The sequence below is a fragment of the Lissotriton helveticus genome, chromosome 8, assembly GCF_964261635.1.
Source record: "Lissotriton helveticus chromosome 8, aLisHel1.1, whole genome shotgun sequence".
NCBI classification, from domain to species: domain Eukaryota; kingdom Metazoa; phylum Chordata; class Amphibia; order Caudata; family Salamandridae; genus Lissotriton; species Lissotriton helveticus.
The window spans coordinates 461,478,444-461,505,426 of record NC_136069.1 but is presented as its reverse complement, the minus strand read 5'-3'; the positions used below and the strand labels follow the sequence as shown (position 1 = coordinate 461,505,426).

Sequence of the window (26,983 nt, the reverse complement as noted above, 5' to 3'; positions counted from 1 at the left end):
TGTTGTAAGCAGAACGGATATCTCGAAACACTGACTGTGTTATCCCGCCAGCATAGACCCATGCATACACGTACACGACAGCCATTTTAGGGACCATGGCCTCTCTGCCCGTTTGTTAAACCCCCGGCACCCCTCCCCGCGCGCACTGCTCATGCATCGGCCATAAAACCCTCTCCCTCTGCGTGACCCTGCTCTAGAAGTAACACTCCTGCTTGACCCACACCCCCCCATTTCCTCCCAAGAACACCCTTCCCCTCAGCTGACGAGCCCCCCCCCCCCCCCAGCTGCACTTAGCCTTTCGACCCGGTCCCAAGTCCTAAGACCAAGCCTCGTGGATGTACACCCCCCCTTTTTTCCCTGCCCAGCATAACAAAACCGTGATACACCGACCGAAGTGCCCGATCTTATCGCCTGCCCAACCTTTGATCTGATCATCCCCTCCTGCCCTCGTGTCCTGTAGGAATGTCCGGCTGAGAGATCACAATCTCTTGTTACATTCAGGAGGGGAGGATGACATCTGAGCGACTGGTATGGGAATAGGCCTGAAGCCGGGATTCCAAGCATGTTTTTTCCTACTTCAAAGCGTCTTTATTGCAATAAGGAATGTTTGTGCATCATAAACATGTGTATAAAAGACGAAGCCTCAGAGAAACTTGTTAGAGCACCTCCTGAAGACACTATGCGAGTGTCTGAAATGACAGGCTCTCCTCATGAGAAATAAAACTCTGTTCTTGTTTTCCTGCTTCCAGCGCCCGTCTCTTTATTTTGTAATTGTTCAAGATGGGAACTAAGAGGCGTCCTGCGCAGCAGCGCATCAGGTGCGTTATGGGCTGACTTTTCCACAATTGGCGTCCCAACGCGGGGTCCATCAGCGACATAAGGTCCGGTAAGAGAGGTCCAGACGATGGGGTGAACATCTAAACGATTGGAGTATACCTGCCTTGAGAGGGCCCTCGTCCGGCTGCCGATTGAATGAACTTCACCGATTCCGAACGGACCTCTCTCAAGTGACCTACTGTCCTGACTGGAATCCCACAGGAATGCTGCGGTAAAAACATGGAGAAAGAGAACGATTGGGCGCTGGAAAAGGGACGGCGAAGAATTGCCCACACGGTCCGGTCCGGGTAAGGTTAAGTAGGACGTCTTTACGTCCGATTGGTAGGATGGCTTTATCCATCTGATTGATTGATTGATTGTACTTGAAGTATTGGTTCTCTTTGAGACATTTTCTATTTGCAAACAGCGATGAATAGGAACGTTCCTCTCTCTTTGCAAATAGTGAAGGATAGGTAATGCAGACGTTTGTCCCCCATTGTAATCCGTCATGCCTATCTCTCTCCCCACTGATTGTTTGTTATCGATTTTTATCGATTATTGCTCTTTGAGATATTCCCTGTCTACAAACAGGGAAGAATAGAAATATTCTGCCCCCTTTGCAGATAGTGAAGGATAGGTAATGCAGATTTTTGTCCCCGTTGTAATCCGTCATGCCTGTTTTTCTCCCCACTGATTGATTGATTGTCTGGACATTTCTTGTTCAAGGAATAGTTCTTTTGAGGTATCCTCTGTTTGCAAATAACGTAGAAAAGAAATATTCTGTCTAATCTTTGCAAGTAGTGAAGGGTAGGTAATGCGGACCTTTGTCCCCCGTTGTAATCTCTCGGGCCTATCTACTCCCCACTGATTGGTAAACTAGTTCCACCCGGACCATTTATTAGAGGTAGGTCATCTGGCTCGACCAGAGGGCACCCCTAATAAAAAAGGACATATGCAACAATAACGAAGTAATCACCGTATCCTGTTAACAGAAACTTTAGCATGAAACATGCTAGGAAAAACAAAAAAAAAGGGAAGAAAGAAATTAGAAAGCAAAATCAGTAGGCCACTGATGAGTTTTTGATTTCACTACAAATAGGAAAAAACATGATTTCGCTAGAAATAAGAAATGTTAGAAATAAGCCCGTAATAGGAAACATGAAAATGGTGAAAGAAGCCAAGCTTGACATCGCAACGGCCACAAGGCAGCCAGGCTTCGCCACCCCTCACTGCTCCAAACATGTCTGTCCCACCGCCTGCCACGCCCCAATAACGGTAACATGAGATAGATACAAGTCAGCAGATACCTACCCCCATTCTGGAAACTCCCGAAGTGCAACAGGTCCGCGGCTACGCCCATCCGGAAGACGAGATCTTCGGCACGTGTAGGGCGGGTCCTGCTGCCAGCCGTCGGCTGGAGGTCATCGCATAAGGTGGGCCAGAAGAGGAGCCGAGGCCGACGGGATCCGGCCGTCCCCTCTTCTTTCTTCAATAATGGCTGCGACAACACGGGGGGGGATGTCTTGCTCATGCCACCGACCCCCCCCCCTCGCATCTCCTGGTCCAGCCACGGCTTGGTATGAGCTCCCCGTTCGGCCCTGAAGCGGCGCCTTGCAGGCCACCGGGGGGGATGTCTTGCCTATGCCTCCGACCCCCCCCCTCTCATCGCCTGGTCCGGCCATCATGGATATTAGCGCCGAGAAGAACGGCGTGGGGTGCGCTGGGAGGGAGAGGCGGCGCGAACGAGCCTCTCCCACCTCCCCAGGTGGAGGCCCCCAGCGGCACCCCCAACGCTCCACTCACCCGACGAGGGTTCGGCCACTCGTAAAATGGCGTTCGACCCTGCAGGAGCGGGCCCGGCGTGAAGAGATGGCCCGGTTGCTTGTTAAGAAATGAGTCCCACAATCAGAAGTGTTCTCCTAGACTTTGAAGATTCTATAAAAGCCACGGGGGCCCCCGACCCCCGCAGACACCCCCGATGGGGAATGACTGCCATGATTACCTGCGGAACGATGAAAATGTAGCCGCGAGACGTCGGCGCTCCCATGCTGACGCCAGCCTCAGTTTGAATGACTAAAATTCTGCAGACTACAGTTCGGATCAGTTCCGGTGAAAACTCAGTATGACCCGGTAGAAAAAATTGTTGCCTCCCTCCCCCTTTTTAACTGATGGTTCATACCGCCGATCCTTTCCGTTGCCCTTTAACGGAACTTTTGGACTGCCGAAAGAGCCTCTAGGCCAACCACAAGTTGGTGGAGATTTTGACTATGCCTAGATCTGCCTGGCTGCTCCCAAAATGGCGCTGGTACAAATGAAATTTCCAACTCCTTGTTGTACCCCGATTGCTCAGCCTTGGTGTCATGAAATATGTATGCAGTTTTTAAACACAATGAATTGATATGGGATAGGTACTGATTGTGTGTTCGGACAATGAATTGAAGTGAGATGGGTACTCATTGAACATTCGGACAATGAATTGTTGTTAAGTTTTGGCGCATCATGATTATTGAAAGTTCGAATTTCAACACTTATGATGCTCGCTCACACTGAAGTTTCGATATGATTTTATTGCACCTGTCGCACTTTTTATTATGAAATCAACGACCACCGACTCCATTAGGTTTTCCACTAATAAGTATCCCCACATGTACAGTTCCAGCCTGCTCCGTGGCCGGCCCACAGGGTTGTAGGCCCGTATTTATGCACCGACCTTTGTAATAAAGATTTTTGGAAAAAGCAAACGTAGTTGTCACGCGTAAATTGGTAAGTTTCAAATAAATGACCACTATTTTCGATATAACTAGAGTACAGGTGAAATGGCTCAAGTCGACTAGTAAGGGTTAAAAAGTATAGTACGCAGAAATATTGCAAATATGAACGGTCCAGGTTTTTGTTGTATGTGTTTTTCATTTTTGTACAAGCCTAAAGCAACTGCTAAAGATCCTGGTATTTAACCTATACTTTATATGCTACCATGGCTCAGGAAAGTTGTTTTAAAATGCCCCTAAGTCGCCCCGAAGGAGTGCCACCCGACCCCCCTGGTACGAACGACAACGACCCCGTACCACTGCAGGTTGTCCCTTTTCCTCAAAGGAGAGCACGAGCTCGGCCCCCACGTTGCACCGACTGCCCTTTGTTCTGCCCCCCCCTCCCCCTGCACACGATCCGGAATACCACACTTGGGTGACCTATGCTATCCACAGGCTCCCGATAATCATCTCTCCCACACTAAATGGTCCACCTGGGCTTAAACGCCGAGTTGGCAGGGACCGCATCCAGTGGAGATAGCCCGAGTATGTAGTAAGTAAAAGCCTTTTCGAGTTTATGCGCGCTGATGTGTCTTTAAAATGCTGCCCCCGCCCCCCTTCTTTTTCCCTCTTTCTGCAGGTCACATCGGAACATCAATTAAAGTAGGAAAAAGAAAATGGTGATCTAGCGGACAAAGAGATGGGAAAAAGGGGTTCGATTATGGTACCTACACACGACGAGCGAACCATGACTGTTTCTCTCCCTGAACTTAGCGCTTGGGAGGACAGCCTGAAGCGGAAACTACAAAATATGACTTCGCTCGGCACCCCGAATAATACAACCAAGAATGACGTGCACTAATGAATAAATTCCTACGTTTAACTAAATAGGGAAAGTTTAAGGAATATTCCGAGGTGAGGTTGACCCAAGTACCCTCCGCTTGGAGGACTAGGAATGTTGCCAGTGTTTAAAATCTACTACCTCCTTTTCGCACCCTCATAGACATGAAACTCAAAGCTGCCCCATTGTTCTCCCAACTGACACCCACTGTTGCCTCAGCCTGGAAAATGATTCGAAAATGCCACCGTGAGCATTAGCCCGACCAGGTTAGTTCTTGACCAATTGCCAAAGGCGTAAGAGTGTGCAACCAAAGCCACCAGTGAAGACAGCCGACGATAAAAGAGAAGAAAAGGGTAAAAAGAGCTTAGGATGCTAAGGAGGCGCAGCATACAGGAAGAGATCATTTTTGGCCAATAACTGTTCTATGTTTTGTCTTGGATTTGTGTATATAATACCGGTAACTGTTCTATGTTCTGTCTTGGATTTTTGTATATAATACATGTACTGTCTGCCCTGCCTGAGTTTGTGTGTACGTAATGTATGGATCTACGTCGTCCCTCTGCCTGTGTTTCCGTATTACTTGACCCCTGCTGTTCTGTTTTATGTGTGCACTAAATGGCCTATTATTGTACACGTCTCTCTCTCTCTCTCCCTCTCTCTCTCTCTCTCTCTCTCTCTCTCTCTCTCTCTCTCTCTCCATGTCATAAGTGTACCGAATGGTTCGTTTACAGTGCGGACGACTCTCTCTCTCTCTCTGAGGGTCTCCCTGTTCCCACCTCCCTTGTGTGGTAACGTTGTGCCCCACAGGCACAAACCTAATTGGGTCTCTTCGAACACAAAGGTGTTCGGCAAAATTGACAGGAACTAAAACGGTTGTAACTTGCCATATTACTACCTCTCCTTTCTGCAAAACGATAGAACCCGAGTTGGTAATGAAAGAAAGGACAGGTAAGACGACTGATGTCCCCTAATCTGACCTTTTTATAGGGGGACTATAACGTCAATGGTCTTCTGTTTTTCAGTTCGTTAGAAAGGCAATCCCCAATGCCCAGATTGCCTCACCCCTCTGCACTTAAGTGCGGATGTCCAAAGCGTCCTCCTGCTCGCCCGATTGACCCCAGCTTCCTGTCCAAAGCGTCCTCGCTCCTCCCGATTGACCCCAGCTCCCTGTCCAAAGCGTCCTCGCTTCTCCCGATTGACCCCAGCTCCATATCAGCTATCCCCTAAGCGTAATTGACGACCTTGATTAACCGTCGCTCCCCAAGAAAAGCATGTTTAACTTCTGCCCCCCTCTCATGATGATAACCCCCTTCCTTGCAAGAGTTAGCCGACCCCGAAGGGAAATGTAAGATTGTCAGTTCTTGGGTTTAAGGACTCGATTTCGAGTTTGATAGAATACACTGTCGATGGGAGTCCGATTTCTCTCCACGTACGTCACGAATGAACGCCAAATAAGCTTACGAATTCAGTAGAAATGCCCTCCTACATACTCCATAAGTGATGACTTCTGACTGTGACCGATGAACATATCCCCCACCTACTTAGGAGTGGGGACGGAATGGAGATGTATAAATGTCTTCTCCTGCCAGTTTTTCTAAAAACTTGTTTTGTACCCATTCAGAGATACAATCACCGGAGGAGAGGAGCTGGACGTGACGCACAGCCTGGTCGCAGATCATGAAGCACGTGTGACCTCGACCAAGGGTGGAGTCGCAGAGCAACGAGACGCGGGACGAGGCACCACTCGGCAGAAGAAGGAATGAAGGGCTGCCTTGAAGCCCTCGATTTGCTGACCTACTCGTGCCTGAAGTCCCCGTCCCTTTTGAACCCGACTGATGGGCCTGCCTGCTCGTCGTCCTTTGCTCCTTTGGTCCCTTGATGCGTTCAAAGATCTGATCCCACTCCGCCCTCTCTTCCCTCGATTATTCAACAACATCACCCTTTTCGCATAACTTTTGACTCAGAAAAGAAGAGCAGCATTTAGATAGAATAAGGTTTTGCCACGGAAGAAGAAAGACACGCAGGTGCCCAGCATGAGGCACCCCTAAGAAGATCAGTTAGGAAACAGGACTGTGATCTAACAGCAGAGAACTGATCGCACCCTGCAACGCGTAAGGATGAATCCGAGCTGGACCTATAGCTCCACCGCCGGTGCTCAACAGCGCCAACAAAAGAACACGGACTACCAGAGCCTACCAGTGATGGCTCGCTGTTAAAAAGACATTGTGACGAAGACCCCCTTCCTGAACTTTCTACCCACCCCTTGACTAATTGCTTGTATCGAACTGAATTCCTCCCTCAACCATTTTGTATTTGCTTTCAAAAATGTTTTATCGGTCACTCATGTATTTAGTTTTCCAAAAGTCTCTTATAGCACTGACGAGACCCGAAGGTATCAGAGCACTTTTTACTGTATGTTGATGTCACCGGAGAGAAAGTCAGAACTTGATTCTATAATGTGTCGGAACATTTTTCTTGATTGACCCCGACTAAGTATTATGCCGATCTCTAGACTTGTATGAATAACCCAACAAATGTAAATTCACATGTACCGCATTCCACCAATCGTATTGACTGTATATGGTTACACGCAATCTTCTAGTATTGACAAACGCTATTTTCATTGGCCACACATGGCTATATGTACACCCCGTCAGTTGAGGTAAACACCGAAATGAACTTACTTATGTAAAAAAGCGGCGACTGTTGAAAATAGCAATATATATATACACATAAGCGGCGTTCATTTGTGTTCAATGTACCCCTTGTTGTAAGCAGAACGGATATCTCGAAACACTGACTGTGTTATCCCGCCAGCATAGACCCATGCATACACGTACACGACAGCCATTTTAGGCACCATGGCCTCTCTGCCCGTTTGTTAAACCCCCGGCACCCCTCCCCGCGCGCACTGCTCATGCATCGGCCATAAAACCCTCTCCCTCTGCGTGACCCTGCTCTAGAAGTAACACTCCTGCTTGACCCACACCCCCCCATTTCCTCCCAAGAACACCCTTCCCCCTCAGCTGACGAGCCCGCCCCCCCAGCTGCACTTAGCCTTTCGACCCGGTCCCAAGTCCTAAGACCAAGCCTCGTGGATGTACACCCCCCCTTTTTTCCCTGCCCAGCATAACACAACCGTGATACACCGACCGAAGTGCCCGATCTTAGCGCCTGCCCAACCTTTGATCTGATCATCCCCTCCTGCCCTCGTGTCCTGTAGGAATGTCCGGCTGAGAGATCACAATCTCTTGTTACATTCAGGAGGGGAGGATGACATCTGAGCGACTGGTATGGGAATAGGCCTGAAGCCGGGATTCCAAGCATGTTTTTTCCTACTTCAAAGCGTCTTTATTGCAATAAGGAATGTTTGTGCATCATAAACATGTGTATAAAAGACAAAGCCTCAGAGAAACTTGTTAGAGCACCTCCTGAAGACACTATGCGAGTGTCCGAAATGACAGGCTCTCCTCATGAGAAATAAAACTCTGTTCTTGTTTTCCTGCTTCCAGCGCCCGTCTCTTTATTTTGTAATTGTTCAAGATGGGAACTAAGAGGCGTCCTGCGCCAGCAGCCTGGGCATCAGGTGCGTTATGGGCTGACTTTTCCACAGTGGCACTGTCCTGAAGTGTGCTTGTGTGGTCTGTGCCACAGTGAGTCTAAACGCAACTAACTTGTGGGACTGCTCTGGGTGTGTGTCTGAGCGGACTACGGATCATGACACCGAACACAGCCTGAAGTGTGTTCGAAAATCAGGCTAATAAAAGAGCATCCCTTAATACCATCAGAACCCGAGTATACAATTCGAACAGGCAACAATGGTTCTCACGGGTATCATACATACAATAATATTGTACGCTGACAAAATAGTCTTATGATAATTATATTATGATCCATAAACGTGATGATAATTAAGGAGACCTTACTAATTATTCCTCGGAGACGCCTTGAACCATACAAATTATTTTTATACTCGTATTGCATTTGTTTTTTTTGCTTTCACATTGGAGACGCATTGCACTTTGTCTTTTATTGGGGTGTCACTGGTGTAGGTTTATGGATCATAATAAAAAAACATTTCACTTTTTTTAAACCAATGGTGTTTGGTGTGATTATATTTTTATTTAATCTGACATGGGGTGTTTGTTGTGACCTCAGTTAGTCCCAAAGTACCGGACATGTTTAATGACTCAGAGAATATTTTATCAACTTTTGATATTATTGTATGTATGCTACCGTCTGAAGTGTATCCGAACAGACTGCGCCACTATGACTACAACTGTGGTACCTCAAAGTGGACTGAGCTGCTGCAAGTTTGAAGCGTGGTCAGAGCAAACTGCATTGCCACATTGAGTAACTGGTCCTCCACAGCCCAAGCAGCTGACCAAACATTATGTGTGTGGTCTCTGAACTGCTTAGCCACCACCTGAGAAGAGCCTGATTTAGCCCAATTACCTCTGACCCCACCAACTTACCCTTCACCGGGAACAGGGTCTGTGAAGCACCCGGGAAAGCCAGTGACACTGGAGTCTACTGGCAAATAGGTCCAAGGAGCTGGTCCTGCAATGGCAGCTGGCACATCTTTGAAGGGAAACTAACATGTGCTGCGATCCTGACCACAACTGGCAAAGAGGACACAGACTAAGACTGTAGGACTAAGAGCACAAACTGCATGAGAGGAGTGGATCCGCAGCTATGCCTGAAACCTATCACACATTTTACTTTACAACCAAGGAAGGTGAGGGTTGGGGGAGTGGAGTATGAGTGAACTTGAACCCGGTCGATAGAGGCCATTGGCAGTGATTATTTGTAACGAAGAGAACTGGGTTGGACAATCATCTATTGAGCGGTTGATTGATTTTTGAGTGCTGAGCTGGATGTACTGCACCCTACCTCCCTGACAAGCTTATAACTGCTCGCTATTGCGCTGCTACCACTGAGAGTCAAGTGATGAAAGAGTTATACATGTGCCAGTTTGCAGAGGCATATGAGGCAGGACCCTGGTACATCAGCGGCAAGCTATCCCAGGCCTGACAGTCGATGCTTAGTAGCCCCTGCTTGACTTGTTGCTAAGGAACAAGTTACGTCATATCCAACCCCAACATAAAAAGTAAAAACTTTCCTTGCTAATTGCGATACTGAAGAATCATTCATCAGGTGCACATGTATTTTAGAAGTAACCGGGTTCTCAGTTGTATAGTTCAGATGCAAACATCCTCCCCAGCGCACATCTCAGCCCCTTGACTCCCTCAGCCTCATGCTCAGCAAAATGCAGACAGGATAAATACTTTTAAAATCAGAAATATTCTTAAACATAAGGCAGAGTAACTAAAAAAGTTTTTTTTTTTTTTTTTTTTTTTAAATCAAGGACCTGATTTTTAAAACACAAATAGTAACCATAAGAATAACATATAAATAACAACTGTAGGTAAGTTTCACTAAAAGGTACTGTGATATAGTAAATGCAAAAGTATACACTGCAAATCAGAAAAGAATGCTTACCAAAGGGGAAAACACGTTGGACAGTGAAAGAATAATTGTTCTCAATATTTGAGGCAGTTCATCTAAAGTTCATTCAGATTCAATTTGTTAAACAATAATGTTATAACTTAACAATAAACCATGTCATGTTTCGAGAGAAGCTGGACACAGCTTGGGACCAATAAGTTCACAGATCACGGTTATGAGTTCTTTCACAGAATTAACATCTGCTGGCATACTTTTGGTAATCAGCTAGCTGTACAATGGCAAGCCCTCTGCCCTGGGAATTGAACATCCTAATACTAATAGTTAACAAAACTATGGGCACAGATGACTATCTAGATTGCATGCCACACAACAAGTATTTACTGTACACCAATGAAAACGCTTCACACCAAATCTCACCCCAAAAATAAACAAATAATGTCCAACCTAAAATATAACGAGTAACAAGCACATCATGTCATCTTGATTTGAAGATGATGATTCTTTATACAATTTCAGGTAATACTGTGAAAATATAAAGGGGTTAGTTAGTCTGTTACTTACTGATCGCCAAGCCAGAGATTCCATAATACGATGTTCACAGCTTTCCAAGTGTTTGATCATCTCTCTCGTCAGGCTTGGTTCGTCTTTGATAAAACTCTCAATTACCTTATAGAAGTCATAAGGCTCTATTTTAAATACTTCCAGTATCCAAGGAAAAGACAAATCGGTTTCTCTGCTGATGCCTGTAGTAACATACACAATACTGTTTGTTCAGTTAGAAAAGGTACAGAGGATATCTTGATCAAAAAATGAGGGTTAAAAGGCTTTGTTTGCGGTGTATACTGTTTTATGCTTACTAGCACATCCTTTACCTAATGCAGGTTAAAGGAATGCATAGTTAAATCACACTGATATGACATCGGGCTCAGCCTTACCCAAAACCTCTATAGCAAATCAAACTCATATACGATTAACTATTTGCATAGAAGTCACCCCAAAACATAAGCTGTTAGTTGCAGCATCATAAGCATCTTGATTATAGGGATGTACGGAGGAAGAGAAAGATCTAAGTTTATTTGTAGTTTTCTGGAGCACAATATGGTTAAGTGTGTTTCCATGGTTAAGTGTGGTTAACATTTTGAATTTAATTCTAACAATGTAATTTTTTTTGTTAAGCAATTTCTATTGAGCTAAACTTTACAGATATTTAAAGATTTATTGGGGAACAACAAACAAGTAGAACAATTTTAATTCAACAAATTGTACAACAGCATTTGAATTAAACATATCAAGGGAAAAGGTCAGCAAACATCCCAAGCAGATTGCAGGATATAAAATTAATTTTAACAGAAACTCTAAGTTTCAGGGATAGGGCCAAATCTGCTAACGTGGTGGCATTAGTAACATGATAGCATCAATATTGTCGGTTTAACCAACAGAGAGGTTAGTGGATAACAAGAGGTTAAATCGAACAGTTTGTAGTAGTTCAGCAGATTCATGATTAACAAGCGTTAGCCAATAGATATCGTCTTTGGGGACCTTTTAAGTGTTTAGCCATGCAACAGTTGATGTTGTTGCACCAAGGATATTGTGCTGCATAACTAAATACTTTTAGGGTCGCAAAGGTGAGAACTATTGGCTATGCCTTACTGATTCATGGGTGCCACTGAACTGCTCTGTTGTCACCTGCTCTTTCGTGACACTGTCGCTACTTATATGTTATAATGAGGGAAGGGGTGGGTATTTTATTTTCCATACCTTAAATTAAAAGTGGGGAAAAACTCAAGAAAATATATAAGGAATTTGTCATAATAGTTCATGACTCTTAACATTTATAAAACATATTATATAGAATACATTCATGTTAATACCTTTAAATAGGTCTGCATGTATGTCTACATATTTCTCCAACAGTATTTAAACACATTTTAATAGCTTTTTTTTAAATTCAGGATGAAAAATATTTTTCAAATATTGCAATTGTGTCCTACTCGTGTACTAATTGGCATATTGCGTTTCTCTAGGATTCAACTCGAACTCGGCTTTAAACAATTCAAAGGCGGGTGAAGCAGCGCGAGTGGTTTATTAAAGGAGTCAAACACAAACAGGACAGAGCAAAAAAAAAAAACACACCTAAAGATTACCCCTTGACCTCGGTGGTAGTAATAACAACAATCAGCTCTGGGTCAAGCATGAAATGACCAGGTATGCACCCAGAGAGTTAGATCAATCCCACAGAAAGCCTATTATGATATTAAATGCCAGTTACATCAGCAATTGCTGCCTACTACACACAATTATGCTTAAAAGAGGGCCAAATGGTGGACAAATATTGTACATTCTACATTACTATTACACTGACAAATGGCGAAAACCTGCCTAAGTAATGAGGTTAATGCGTTTCACTCATCTTGGCTTAAATCCTCTAACAAGGCGGTCAGAAGACAGACATTAAACGCTCCGCCAGGCGTTTCATCCGGGCCTGGATTAATGATGGCTCCCATGCACATGAGAAGTATGGCCACGTGATTCCCATCTCGGCAGCCCTAATAAGGTTCTCATTAAAAACTATTTAGCTATTAGGACCTGTTTTAGAAGCGGGTAACTGCGAGGATTCTGAAAGATGGATTATGCTTCATGTCGACATTACAAAAATCCTCATCGTACTGTCCGGGAGAAGACGGGACATACTGTACGTAAAAAATAGTACCTTTTGAAAAGTAAGTTCTGACCCTTGCATACCAAAGTGTACTGTGATTTGCAATTTTCTGTGGCAAAAAAAATACAAAAAAGCGCTTTGACACATCATCTGGGGTAGTAAGCGCTACATAAATGCAATTACAATATAAAGTACATGCCAGTGGAAAGGACACCCACGTGCATACTAACCACAAATTATAAAGGACACAAGTAGCAACTCTGAAAAGTTACCCATTACACCAGAGGAATAGAAGCAGTAAAAAAATGTTGTGAAATAAGACATGTTTTAAAAACTTAATTTGTATGGAGGTGGTGGCGTTTCAAATCATCGACCAATATTTTTCAATTCAGTAAGAGGGCAACGTAATAATTAAGAGGTATAAGAGATCCCAAAGGGAAGTTTTCGGCATAAGGGATGAGAAAGACCTCGAATGTGTGCGTCGAGAAAAAGGAGCAGACCTTCACAAAAACAACAAGCGTGGCCGCGAAAGTTAAAGCGACTGCGCTAATTAGACAAGGAAGATCAGGAATGCAGCTGGCATTCTGCCACGCTGCTGCTCGCTCCCGAGCTCCTTAGGCCAGGGGAGTTAACGTTTATAGAGAAGGCGGGACATGCACCCGCCTTTGGCTAATTGAGGGCTTTCAATTTTTGAAATCCACACCCAATGGCCCATCACTCCAGCTTTTCAGCAAACTCGTGCATGTGTCTTTTTTTTAGCCACACGCACGAGTTTTCTGAAAAGCTGAAGTGATTCCAAGAGGTTATTTTCTAGAGCAGGGCATGCGCGCTGCGATAGGCTCGATCTAAAAAGGGAAGCACAGAATGCCCTGAGGACACAGCTCATATCAAATAGGCCTCTCTGTGAAATAGCCGGCAAAGTCTTAGGTCAGTGAATGGGTACATTTTAAATGCCTGAGAAATCAGTTTAGGAAGTGTTAGAACAGAATACTTAGAGGTCCGGTTGAAGTTTGGGACAATAGCTTTCCACAGACATGGACCATAACCTCAAATGAAAACAAGGGTATTTTGATGGAGTGATTTGTTGAGCCTAATCGAATGTTGGCCCCTAGATAGCTGTAGTTTGAGGGACAGGTATTTATCAGAGTATTTGTTTATCATATTGTAGGCAAGACAAATTTGAAGCTGGCTTATTATCGGTAAGTCTGGTTTGATGTATTACACCTGTGAGAACCATAGAGGAGACATGCAGCTTAAGCCAAATGTTAAAGGCCTTAGCCCAATGTTAGGGATATCAAATAATACTAGTTTTCCATAGTAAATTCTTGATAAGGCTAGTGACTTGACCAATGCTTTGAGAACTGTTTATTTAATTTATTTATTTATTTTAAAGGTTTTATATAGCGCTGGCTAGACCCGGAGGTATCAGAGCGCTTTACATGAGTATCAGATCATAGTTGCAGGTTACACAGTTATTAAAGCATGGCAACATAGTTACATGTAAGGTAGAGACAAACAAAAAGGACATATACGTAAGAGAAAGCAGGCAAGGGGAGAGATTCTTGGGAGGGGGGTAGGAGCAGGGGAAGTAGACAGAGAATGAAGGTGGGGAGGATGAGAGACACAGCATGGAATGCGAAGGGGGCGGGTGACGAGGACAGAAACCGGTAGATGGGTCAAAGCTGCGTCCAAAGTCCAGTAAGCTGCGTCCAAAGTCCAGTAAGCTGCGATCCCAGGGGAAGTGGTATAATTTCCCCATTTCTGTTGCGAGAGGCTCCCTATAGGCAGTGGACTCTCTCAGAGGGGTCTCTGAGACTCCAAGGCCTACATACTCGATCATTCCCCAAAATGGGGAGAGGGAGTGCTTTGGCAAGGGGTGCCGTACCATACCTCAACTGTGAGTGGCTCCCTGGGTGCTGTGGACTCTCTCCGCGGGTTTGCAGAGACTCCAGAGTATAAATATTCGACCTTTTCCAAACAAGGGGAGAAGGAGTGCTTAGTCAAAGGGCACAAAAGGACAGGGGGTTAGGCGGTGTAGCAGGCAAGGGGAGAGATTAAGGGAAGAGGGCATAGGAGCAAAGGAAGTAGACAAAGAAAGAAAGAGTACTAGATGGGAACAAACAGCATCAGTTTGGGGGACAGACTGTTTTCTCTCTGTGTCAGGAGTTTGCCCCATCTCTCAGGTAAAAGCCTAGCACATGCCATTCCAGAAGCTTAACCATCTAGGACATGAAGCACACAGTTAGTAATTAAAATTAGTTTTTCACAATTCATAGAAGTTTATAGTATGCTACACATCAGCAATCCAGATTTTTTCAAATTAAGTTCTTGAGTGCAGAGGATAATGCTCAGAACTAACAATGTTTAACCCAGTCATTATCCAGGGGAGATAGATTCAGAATCATGAATCATCACTGTTATAAAAGCTTTAATAATTGTTATTAGCCTTCCTTGGGACTGTGGACTCCTAGTCGTAGACTTGTAGTAATTTATCTTCGTGTTTGTAGGAAGCTGGCTCTTTATTTGATACACCAAAAAGAGGTATACCGTGAACAGAGTCAAGGTATTCCCTTATGAGTGGACAAGGGCTTGCTCTAGAAATCCCAGGGTGCTCTTCTATGGGGTAATGAGGTCGAGCAGTCTTAGGTTTATCAGGAAGGAGTGTTAGACATCTGCAAAATACACACAATAGTTAACCCAAGGTGGGCTTCAGGTCTGGGGGCAACGTTGGCACTGATGGCCCACTTCGGTCAGGCAAGGCGGCTCAGGTGCAATGGTGCTTTCCGTTGTCGGGTTTCCACAGTCTTGTAGCTTCACTCCTCTTGCCTATGTATCACAGGATTCAGGGGATCCGCTCTGCTACTCCACAGGAGATCCTGGTTGCTTCCTGAGGTGCTGGCAATCCGCCCAGGCTTTTGGAGCCAGAGCAGCTGCAGGATGAAACGTCTTTGGCGGAATTGTCGGGGACAGCAGGCAGGCCAGCAGGGTTGGTGCCAAGGCTGCTGCTGCACCTCAGTTCTTGCTTCTCACAGGTTTTTGGTGTCCTTCTTCTTAGGTCGGTAGAATCTTCTATCTTGGTGCCAGGGGCTTCCCTAAATACTAAATTGAGGGGCATAAAGGGGAGTCAAGTGTGGTAGCCAATGAGACACTTGCCACTATATGCAGAAAGGACCATACAAATTGAGAGGCCTTTTATGGGGTTTCTAGGGCAGCTGGGTTATTGGGCTTTCTCCTGCATTGGTAAGTACGTTTTTCAAAATATTATTGCATTTTAACTGAGATGGCCAAGTACTCTGTTTAGTACTCCCTCATTCTAGGGAGCCAGACATCAAGACTGACTCGTCAAGGGGAGTTTTAAGGACTTGAAAGTAACACAACAAAGAACACAACTCGTTTTTCCTGTCAGTTCTTTATGAAAAAGAAATCAACTTTAAAAGTTAATCTATGTGGAAAACTAGAAGATTTTAGCATCTTTTGAGCTCCAAGAATCAATACCACCAGAAGTCATTGCTCATAGGCACTATGCACACTAGAAATCATTTCTGTTGATTAACAGGTTGGACAGCAATCAATGGCACTTCTCTGACACAGACTTGAAAATAGTGCTACACACTGTCAAATACCTACACTTATCATGGCGAGAAAGATTTAATAGACGGCAACCAGGGTAAGGCCGTTACATCGATTCAACACTCACTGACGTTTTGAAATGTGCTGCCATTGTCAACAGTGGGCCGAGTGGCAGTCTCCAAGAAGCTGATACTACCCAGATTGTTAAATTTCTTCTTGGTGGTCCTGGTGACACTTGAGCAAGCTCTTATTTTAGGGAACAGCAATCCCTGTTCTCATCACTGGTTTGGGAAGGAAGTGGGAAGCCGAATGGTGATAACTAAATTATACCTCCCACTAACGGATGGCGGTCTGGGTACCTCCAATTATGAACTTTACTATGCAGCAGATCAATTACAATGGCCAGTGTGGAGGCTGGCAGGGTGTGCAGACCCGGAAACATGAGACATCAGAAATCCCCTGGGTGGTACCCCCAACATTAGCCTATCTGCTTGAAACTGACAGGAGGCGAGCTACCACTAATCTACTAATGACAGCAACCGCTGGACCCGGATGACGTACGTGGGAGGCAGCTCAAGGAAACTACTGTTCTCTCCAGGACTGTCCTTGGGGTCTTTATAGGAATGTGCAACAACCCTGGTTGGATTCAGCCATTCGGATGTAGGCTGAAACTTTTGAAAAAGGGAACCTGTGGTCATTTCACAACCTGGCTGAGATGCACTATCTAAGGAAGGGTCAAATTTAGCTATACAATGCATGTGTGTACTGGGATGGGGATATCTGGGAGCAGTCACTGAAGAGCCTATAACTTTGTAGTCTCTACAGGCATTACTGACACACAGACTTTGCAGTTAAGGGGTCACCTTCTTGTGTGCAGTGCTCCTATGGAAATGGTGGTTGGAACTATTGGTGGGGTCTGAACTAGATGAGGTGCAATGGGCAACATGTTTAAATACTGTTAAATGGATGTCTAGGAACTCAAGCCTCCCATATATCCCCTTTAACTACTTATTCCACTTATTTGACCCAAGGCGACTATGCTATATGTTCCTGGGAACGACAATCGCATGCCCTAGATGTGGGAAGAACAATGCAAATTTCCCCACATATGGTATGGCACTGCCTGGTTATTTCACAATTCTGGGATGAAGTACTTCATTGTGTATCTGAACTAGTGGACTGGCTAATGCCAAATGATAAATATGTGAATACTAGGGCAAATGGTCTGGTTCAAGAAAACTAAATGTGTGTGTGTGTGTAAATTCAAAGACTTGCGTTCATACTGTTGAAAAGACACAAACCAAGGTCCTGGAAGGCAGTATTGGTGCCACCAATCAGAGATTGGGTAAAGGACATACGCAGGTGGGTGTATGCAGAGACTGATACATTATCGGGCTGACTGAACAAAGGCAGAAGGGGCATACGATATATTAATTTGATAGCTACCTGGAAGAAATAGAAGCCAAGTCAGATAGTCAAACTCTGTGAATGAGTGGGCATTATGCACTTTGGAATCATGGGTGGATGGCAGACTGATTGCATGGGAATATCGTGAGCTGGGAGTCGAACTGTGGTGTTAATGTTGTCTCACAAACTTCTTTTTTTATAAGCTCCGTGAGCATGTCACCTGTCGCACAAGTTACTACTTGTGTAACGATATATCTGTAAGAGACATTAGTTAGTATTAGATTCCTTACCTTAGAATATCCCCAGACGTCAGACTGGATCCGGAAACTTTTGCGTAGCAGTACCCTTGCGCGTTGGTAGGCGTCGTCTGCGGCTCCGCGTCCGTCGTCGGCGTCGTGGGCGCCGTGATGACGTCGTCTGAGTACTTAGACGCCGCCTCCGCGTGCTGACGTCAGTTCTTAGACACAGCTTTTCCACGCCAGAAACGCAGAGCCATGTTAAAAACAAACACTGGTGCCATTGAAACTAGGGCCCTGAAAGGGGGGTAACCCTAACCCTAGATATTGGTTCGCAGAACGGGGAGGATGGGTGGGTCGGTAAGGAATCTAATACTAACTAATGTCTCTTACAGATATATCGTTACACAAGTAGTAACTTGTGCATCTGAAAGAGACACGTTAGTATTAGATTCCTTACCTTAGAATAGATACCCCAGCAATACCAACCCCGGTGGTGGGTCTGCGAACCAATAATCACACCAGAAAGTCCTGGAGGACGGAACGGCCAAAGAAGCCATCCCTCCGGACTTGGCTGTCCAGGCAGTAGTGTCTTGCAAACGTGTGCAGCGATGCCCACGTAGCTGCCTGACCGATGTCTTGTAAAGGCACACCCCTGCCCAGGGCAGTGGTAGTCGCCGTTGCTCGGGTGGAATGAGCCCGCAGTCCAACCGGGGGCTCCTTCCTAGCCAAGGAGTAGCATGCCTGGATACACAGGATGATCCACCGGGAGATGGTCCTCTTGTGCACCGCTTTCCCCTTCTTAGCGCCCACGTAACCAACAAAGAGTTGGTCATCCACCCGGAACTGGCGTGTGCGATCCAAGTAGAATGAGAGCGCACGTTTTGGGTCCAGACGGTGGAGCCGCTCTTCCTCTTTAGAGGGATGCGGTGGCGGGAAGAAGGTTGGCAAGGTGATAGACTGCCCGATGTGGAAGGCCGTGACAACCTTGGGCAGGAAAGAAGGTTTGGTACGCAGCACCACTTTGTCCGGATGGACAGAAAGGAAAGGTGGAGTACAAGAAAGGGCCTGGAGCTCACTCACTCTCCTGGCAGAGGAGATGGCAACCAGGAAAGCAGTCTTCAAGGTCAGAAGGCGAAGAGGACAGTTGTGGAGTGGCTCAAAGGGAGCGCACATCAGAAAGGTAAGAACCAGGTTCAAGTCCCACTGAGGCATCACAAACGGAACAGGAGGAAACGTGTGTGTGATGCCCTTAAGAAATCTATTCACAATAGGGGACTTGAACAAAGAAGGCTGATCAGGCAGCCTGAGAAAGGCTGAAAGGGCAGAAAGGTAGCCCTTGATAGTGCCCAGAGCAGAGCCCTGCTGGGCAAGAGAAAGAAGGAAGAGAAGAACCTCAGAAAGAGGGGCATTGAGGGGATCCACAGCCTTTGCTGTGCACCATGCCACAAATCTGTTCCACCTGCAGGCGTATACCGACTTTGTGGAGGGACGCCTGGCTGCCAGAATGATGTTACAAACTTCAGGAGGCAAGTCAAATGGCCTCAACTGTCGCCGCTCAATCTCCAAGCATGGAGGTGGAGACAGGACAGGTTCGGGTGGAGGACCGTCCCCTGCTGCTGCGACAGAAGGTCCTCCTGAAGAGGCAGACGAACCGGGGGATCGACTGACAGACTGAGTAGCTCTGGATACCAGTACCTTCTCGCCCAGCCCGGAGCCACAAGGATGACTTGGGCCATCGCGCTGGATCTTCTTCAGCACCCTGGGCAGAAGTGGTATAGGCGGAAAGGTGTACAACAGACCGCAACTCCACTCGCAACGAAAAGCGTCTCCGAGCGAGTGCCGCCTTGGAAATTCCAATGAGCAGAACTGATGACATTGCGCGTTCTCTTCGGTGGCGAATAGATCTAACCAAGGCTCTCCCCATCGCTGAAAGAGGCCTTGCGCCACATCCGAGTGCAGACGCCATTCGTGATCCATCATGCACCGACGGCTGAGCTCGTCCGCCCTGGCGTTCAGAGAACCTGCCAGGTGTTGAGCCACCAGGGTCACGCCCTGGCGTTCCAGCCATTGCCAAAGGCGAAGAGCCTCTTGACAAAGGGTCCACGACCCCACCCCGCCTTGTTTGTTGCAGTACCACATGGCGGTGGTGTTGTCCGTGAACACCTGCACTACACTCCACCGGACAGAGGGGAGGAATGCCTTCAGTGCCAGACGAATCGCCCGGAGCTCCAACAGGTTGATGTGGAGCTGGGCCTCCGCCGGAGACCAGAGGCCTCTGATCTCCACCTCTCCCATGTGGCCTCCCCAGCCCTGGAGGGACGCGTCCGTCACAACTACGTGCTCCGGTTGGGGAAGGGAGAGGGATCTGCCGCTGACCCAATCGCGTTCCGTAAGCCACCACTGCAGCTGTCTCGCAGTGCCCTCCGAGATCAGGACGTGGTCGGATAGGTTGCCCTGATGCTGGGCCCACAAACTTCAGGTCCCACTGCAGAGCCCGCATCCGCCATCTGGCGTGATGCACCAGAAGGATGCAGGAGGCCATCAGCCCCAGAAGCCGCAGCGCCAACCTGACCGAAACCCGGGATAACGGCTGAAAGATGGGAATCAGAGCCTGAATATCCCGGACCCGCTGTTCGGGTGTATAAACCCGAAACCGCACCGATTCCAGAACCGCTCCGATGAAGAGGAGCTTCTGAGAGGGGCACAGGTGTGACTTCGGCACATTGATGGAGAACCCCAGCTGGTGCAGGAGGTCTGCCGTAGTCTGGAGGTGGCTGACGACTGTCTGGGGCGAGCCCGCCTTCAACAACCAGTCGTCGAGGTAGGGGAAGACTGAAACCCCTAACCTGCGCAGATGAGCTGCGACCACCGCCATCACCTTCGTGAACACCCGTGGGGCGCTGGTAAGGCCGAAGGGGAGCACGATAAACTGAAAGTGCTCGTGGCCAATCATGAACCGCAGGTAGTGCCGGTGGGCAGGCAGGACGGGGATATGAAAATAAGCGTCCTGCAAGTCCAACGCTACCATCCAGTCTCCTGGGTCCAGGGCAGCCAGAACCTGAGCCAGTGTCAGCATCTTGATCTTCTCCTTCCGGAGGAAGCCGTTGACGTTCCTTAGGTCCAAGATAGGGCGTAGGCCCCCTTTGCCCTTCTTGGGTACCAGAAAGTAGTGGGAGTAGCAACCACACCCTACTTCTGGCCCAGGAACGCGCTCGATGGCCCCCTTGGCCAAGAGGGCCGCAACTTCCTCCTGCAGAAGTCGCAAATGATCCCCCGGTACACGGTGGTTCTGCGGTGGCATGGCTGGAGGAGTCGCCTCGAAGGGGAGGGAGTAGCCCCTTCGGACTATTTGCAGCACCCACCTGTCCGATGTGACAGTGCGCCAGTGGAGGTGGTGATGGCGAACCCTGCCCCCCACTGGCGTCACATGGGCCTGAAAGCACGGACTAGGAGGGTTTTGAGGCGGATGCTGCGGGGGAATGTGTGGACTGACCTCGCCGCTGCCCCCGACCGCCCGGACGGCGGTTCCCACGGCCGCCACGGCGTTGGGTATTGCCCTGCGCAGCGTGGCCAGCGGCGCGTGTGGGCGCACCCCTTCCGTGGCCACGAAAGGAGTGAAAGGCAGCCGATTGCTGGCGCTGGCCCGAGAGGCCCAAGGACTTGGCCGTAGCCCTGGAGTCCTTAAAGCGCTCAAGCGCATGGTCTGCCTTGTCGCCAAAGAGGCGACGGCCATCGAACGGCATGTCCATGAGTGTGTTCTGGACATCTGCCGAGAAATTGGCGGACCTCAGCCAGGCGTGGCGTCTGACCGCCACCGTCGTTGCCATCGCTCTACCTAGCGAGTCGGTGGTATCCAGCCCACACCTGATGGAATACTTGGCTGCATCCCGGCCCTCGACAAGGGCTTGGCCGAGTTTGGCCCGTACCTCCAACGGACACTCTGGCAGCACCTCCGCGACCTTATCCCACACAGAGTGGGTGTAACGTCCCAAGAGGCAGGCGGTGTTGGAAGACCGCAGGCCCAGACTCAGGGACGAGAAGATCTTCTTCCCATACTGGTCATACCTCTTGGATTCCCTGTCCGGCGGGGCGGACGTGAATGCGGTCTGGGAATTGGAGGCCTGGATGACCAGGCTCTCGGGGGTAGGGTGGGAGGACAGGAAACATGGGTCGCCAGGGGCTGGGCGGTGGCGTCTGGCCACGTTCCTATCTACGGGCGAACCCGTAGCGGGCTTGGACCAAGTGCCCAGAAGAACGTCGGTCAAGGCCTCATTAAAGGGCAGCAGAGGCTCGGCGGAGCTTGACTGCGGTTTAAGGACCTCAGTGAGGAGGTTAGTCCTCACGGCCGCGACGGGGAGCTCAAGGCCCAAGGCCTTGGCAGCCCTCATCAGCACCACACTATATATTGCCCCCTCCTCCGAAGCCACGGTAGGAGGGGAGACAAAACCAGTGTCTGGAGAGGTGTCCAGGCCACTGGCCTCCCCAAGGTCTCCTGTCCAGTCCTCGTGAGACTGACACTCCCTGGTCAGAGGGTCCTCAGACCCCTCCCAGTCCTCTTCATCACCCATCTCCTGAAACTCAGGGTTCTCAACTAATGGGGCCTGTTCATAGAAGTGAAATTCTCCAAACGACGTCTGGAGCGGCGCCCATGGGGGCCGTCCCGGTGCCGGAACGAAGGTGGAACTGGGGACGGCGCCGCCCGAGGACGGCGACGGAGGCGACACCTGAGGGTCCGACGCCGGGGAGGTCGTAAGGTCCACCGGCGACGAACCAGATCCCGAAGGAGGTCCAGCGGCGTCCTGCGGCGCCGGGCCCGAAGGCGCCAGCGGCGTTGGGATAACGGGAACCTGTGGCGCCGGCGGCGCCGGGGCCGAAGCACCCAACGGCGTCGGGGCAGAACCCGACCCGCTAGGGGTCCCAGACGGGTCCGCTGGGCCCGAAGGCGCCGCGGAGCCCGTCGGAGGAGAGAGTTTCCTCATGGCCATGAGGAAGCGCTCGATCTCCTCCGGCGTCGCGCCCAGGGACCGCAGGGTATGGGGCTGAACTCGGTGCCCGCGACTCCGATGGAGCCGCGTGGGTGGTGTCACCCGAACCCCCGGCCGCATCGTGCGAGCGTCGGGGGAGTCCGAAGAGCGATGACGGCACTTGGACTTCTTGTGCCGCTTACCTGACGACGACTTCGACCCGGAGGAGTGCGGCCTACCCTCGGAACTGTGGTGGCTCCGAGCCCGCGACCTGTCCCTCGACCTCCCATGGGATCGGGACCTCTCGCGGCGCGGGACCGACTGCCGGAGTTCGAGCCGCCTGCGGGACCACTCCCGTCTGGCTTTCGAAGAGAGGGCCCGGCAGTCGGAGCAGGCCTTGTCGTCGTGGTCGACGCCGAGACAAGATAAACACACGCGGTGAGGATCCGTGACCGACATCAGGCGGTCGCAATCATCGCAGTGCTTAAAGCCGGGCATCCCTACGGCACCGTCGGAGTCGAGAAGACTTCGAGAATAATCAAAAAATGATCAAAAAGTTAGTCAAAAAATGACTAGGGTTACTGCTTTTTCCAGATCTGCGCTTGCTGGCGCAGAAAGAAAAAGCACCGACGTCAGCACGCGGAGGCGGCGTCTAAGTACTCCGACGACGTCATCACGGCGCCCACGACGCCGACGGACGCGGAGCCGCAGACGACGCCTACCGACGCGCAAGGGTACTGCTACGCAAAAGTTTCCGGAACTAGTCTGACGCCTGGGGATATTCTAAGGTAAGGAATCTAATACTAGCTCTGTTCTATAATTACTTTTCAGTGGCGATCTGTTCCTCCACAAACCGTGGCAGTCAGCCCACATATTGATCAAGATGTCATGTAAGCCATGACTGTGATATCATTTATTGATTATGCTACACAGCTTAATCTTGCAAAACTAATAAACATCTACTGGAGCTAAAAACAAACTAGAAATCCAGTAGACATTAAGCCCTTTACCTCACGCAACACATTATGGGAATCTGGTAATCTTCATAGAGACTTTGGACTGTTCGGACGTGTTCAGTTTTTGCCAATTATTCATACGATGTCCTGAACCCAAGAGGTAAAGCAGTGTCTATGCTTGGATGCCCAATCAAAAACGGTTAACAAATGAAAACGTCAGAATTACCAGAAGTGGCTTCTTTAGGTGTGACAGATTAAGAGGAGAGAAGGATAGAAGCAGCTAGGTTAAAAAATATAAGTTAACCACTCCTTCATCGGATAAAGCCAACATATCCATCAGGAAATATTGGGCAATTCTCAGCCGTAAACAACTAGGGTGGGCACAGGAAATATATTAAATATTTGAGTACATGTGAAAGAAACAGTCAATGATTCCAAACAAAACTGAAAGAGGCCAAGTTACTTTTAAAAGTTTTTTTTTTAAATTACATTTTACTAAAGAAAAAATGTGGAATGTGTATTAGATATTTATTCTATATAGTTACGGACCATTCATTGTTATCTGGCACTTACAATGTACTACTTTACAAAATTAGTGTTACAGGACAAGTGGGGTGTAGGTAGTTAAATTGAAGGCTAAAGGAGATGTATGCGGATTAAGCAGAAAAAGTGACAAGTAGCCATCATGAATACTACATATTGTATCTAAATTCTCCTCTTCAAAAAGTCAATCAAAATAGGAAAATTGGTGAGATCCTCAAAAATCATTTAATTTCTTTATCCTCTTAGAGTACATATTCAAGATCCCAAACAATTCCCCCATATTGTAAAGGAGGTAGTTACCAGTTTGCTACTACCATTGAACTTACTTCCATATGTTGCCATCACTACTTCAATAGAGCATGCTAACAAGGATTCATGGAAGGCAGAATTGTTCAGAAGATTGCTGGAAAAACAAAAAAAATACTATTACATATAGAATTGCATAAAAGTATTCAACTAATATATTTCAAATGAACAATTGTGCAAGAACGGTTATATGCAAGTGAAACATTTTCCAGCACATAAGTAATTTTTGATTGCTTTATGTACCAATTTACGTTCACAGAATATTTCCCATTGTCAGGAAGGATCGATTCTTGAACACTACTTTTGCATTTTTTATTTAACTATTTTGTTTAGCAATGGTTTGTTGCATGGAGGTGGTTAGCAGTGTTAATAAGCGGAATATCTAATTCCAAGTCTTAACACCCCCCCCCGCCTCACCATCCACCCCTCCCTGTCAGTAAATGCCCTTTGAACACACAAAAGGTAATAGGAGAAATAGGAGAATGCATGCAATAAGACTAACCCCAACAATCTTTCTATTCCCCACCATGCCACCTCAGAACCTCAGAATAGACCTAGCCATACGCAATTAGGTCCAGCCCAAACTGCCAAGCCATGTTCATCCTGAACCATAACACAAGCAAATCAAACCGGTTTCAGCCTGATTGGGGCTCTTCAGTTGGGTGCAGCTTGTTTCCAGTGGCACAGTGAGCACAGGGCCAATGTCTGGGCATATGCTTAACAATTAAATGCCCATCAACATTAGTGGATAGGCTTTTAGCTTTGGCTGTGGGATTCAGGGGGGCTTACCTACAGCTACAGGGTTTACCTAAAGATCATCACTTGGCTGTCTGTTATTCAATATAAGTGTAAACAATCTGGCCAGGCTAACTGCTAACTGGGGACGTGGGGCAGCTGAGAGGCCCATGCGCCTGCCCTGCGATTCTTTAAAGTGCTCCAGCGCATAGACTGCCTTGTCTCCGAAGAGGGGGGAGCTATCAAAGGGTATGTCCATGAGGGAAGCCTGGACATATCCCAACAAGCCAGATGTTCTCAGTTAGGCATGGCATCCGAGGGCCACCGTAGATGAAAGCGACTGCCCAGCGAGTCGGTCATGTCTAAGACACAGCATGTAGTGAACTTGAGCGCGTCGCTCCTGTCTAACTGCTTGGGAGAGAATGGCCCAGGCCTCCTCCGGGACGTGTGACAGCATTTGCCCAACTGTTTCCCACAACGTGCGTAAATAGCATGCTGTGTTCACTGCTCGCAAAGCAAGGTCGGCGGAAGAAAACATTTTCTTTCGCAAGATATCTGGCACTTTGTATTTCCTGTCTGGGAGAGCGGCATGGAATGCCCCATAATGGCCGCCATAAGTGTGGCAGGGTATGCTCAGACGTGAGTCCCTTGCTCACTTTGCCACTGGATTCAAGCAAGCCGGGCTGAAGACGGCTGTAATGCCAGAAACCGGTCCTCGGAAGCTTGTTTCCGGTCCAGGGAAGGCATGGCTTGGCAGTTCAGGCTGGACTGTTCCCATGAGGCACAGGGTCAGACTGATTTGCATATAGCCATGTCTGAACTGGGGTGGCAGAGTGGGCTAAAGAACGGTGATGGATTCAACCCAGATCTTTTGACTGGGTGTGAGTGTTTGATTGGTTCGGATGCTCCGTCTATCACCACCCCCTTTTGTACCACCATGGGAAGTGGAGGATTGGATCACCAAGTTCTATGGGGTAGGGTATTGGGTGAGGAAATTTGGAGTGGGGCGGTGGCGGCGGGCAATCGTCCAATTCACAGGAGCCCCAGGTTGAAGCACCTCCGTCAAGATGTTTGTCTTGACTGCCACCAAGGGCATCTGAAGGTTGAGGACCTCAGTCACCCTCTGCACCACACTGCCTATGTTGCTCCCTCCTCTGTAGCCACAGTAAGGGGAGAAAGCATGCCAGGATGTGGAGACGTATCCATCACCCAGTTCCTCACACCAGTTCATATACTGATCATACTGGTTTTCTAAAGGGTAAAACGAACACTCCTATTCCTCCCTGAAGCCTAGCGCTTCAGAATACAGCTCAGGCTCCGACCTGGGACATGGGGGTCCTATAAGGCTGGAATCGGCGTTGGCGTCGATTCGGCTCCAGCTCCATGTCGGCTAGGTTCTGTAGTGGCACGGCCGGCGCTGGTCCGGGTCCATGGGGGACCATCGGAGCCAGAGCTGCCAGAGTGGAACCAGATGAGGCAAGTCTAACCCCACGGGGCCCAAAGGCGTGGTGGAGAGGTTGGGCTACTTAAAAAGTGAAAAGCATGGCCTCATAGAACTCTTTAATTTGAGAGGGGGGTTGCTTCAGCTCCTGGAAAACTCGGGAGGCGCAGAGTCAGCCCAGGCACAGGTTCCGGAGAACCAGGCGTCGAACGCTTATGTTCCTTTGTCACATCGACTGACGAATGAGGATAAGTCAAACTGCACTTCAAATTCTTGTGTTTTTTGTGCCT

At 48.1% G+C, this 26,983-nt stretch overlaps 1 protein-coding gene across 1 annotated transcript in view; it reads right to left on the bottom strand.

Moving 5' to 3' along the window:
- The window catches only part of RB1 (RB transcriptional corepressor 1), a 1,127,005-nt gene that overhangs the window by 663,870 nt on the left and 436,152 nt on the right, over positions 1 to 26,983 (bottom strand). Inside the window, exons 16-17 of the mRNA XM_078657333.1 lie at positions 24,538 to 24,614; positions 10,435 to 10,616 (exon numbers count right to left, since the gene is read on the bottom strand). Coding sequence (XP_078513459.1) covers positions 10,435 to 10,616; positions 24,538 to 24,614 — 259 coding nt within the window. The remainder of the gene's footprint in view (positions 1 to 10,434; positions 10,617 to 24,537; positions 24,615 to 26,983) is intronic.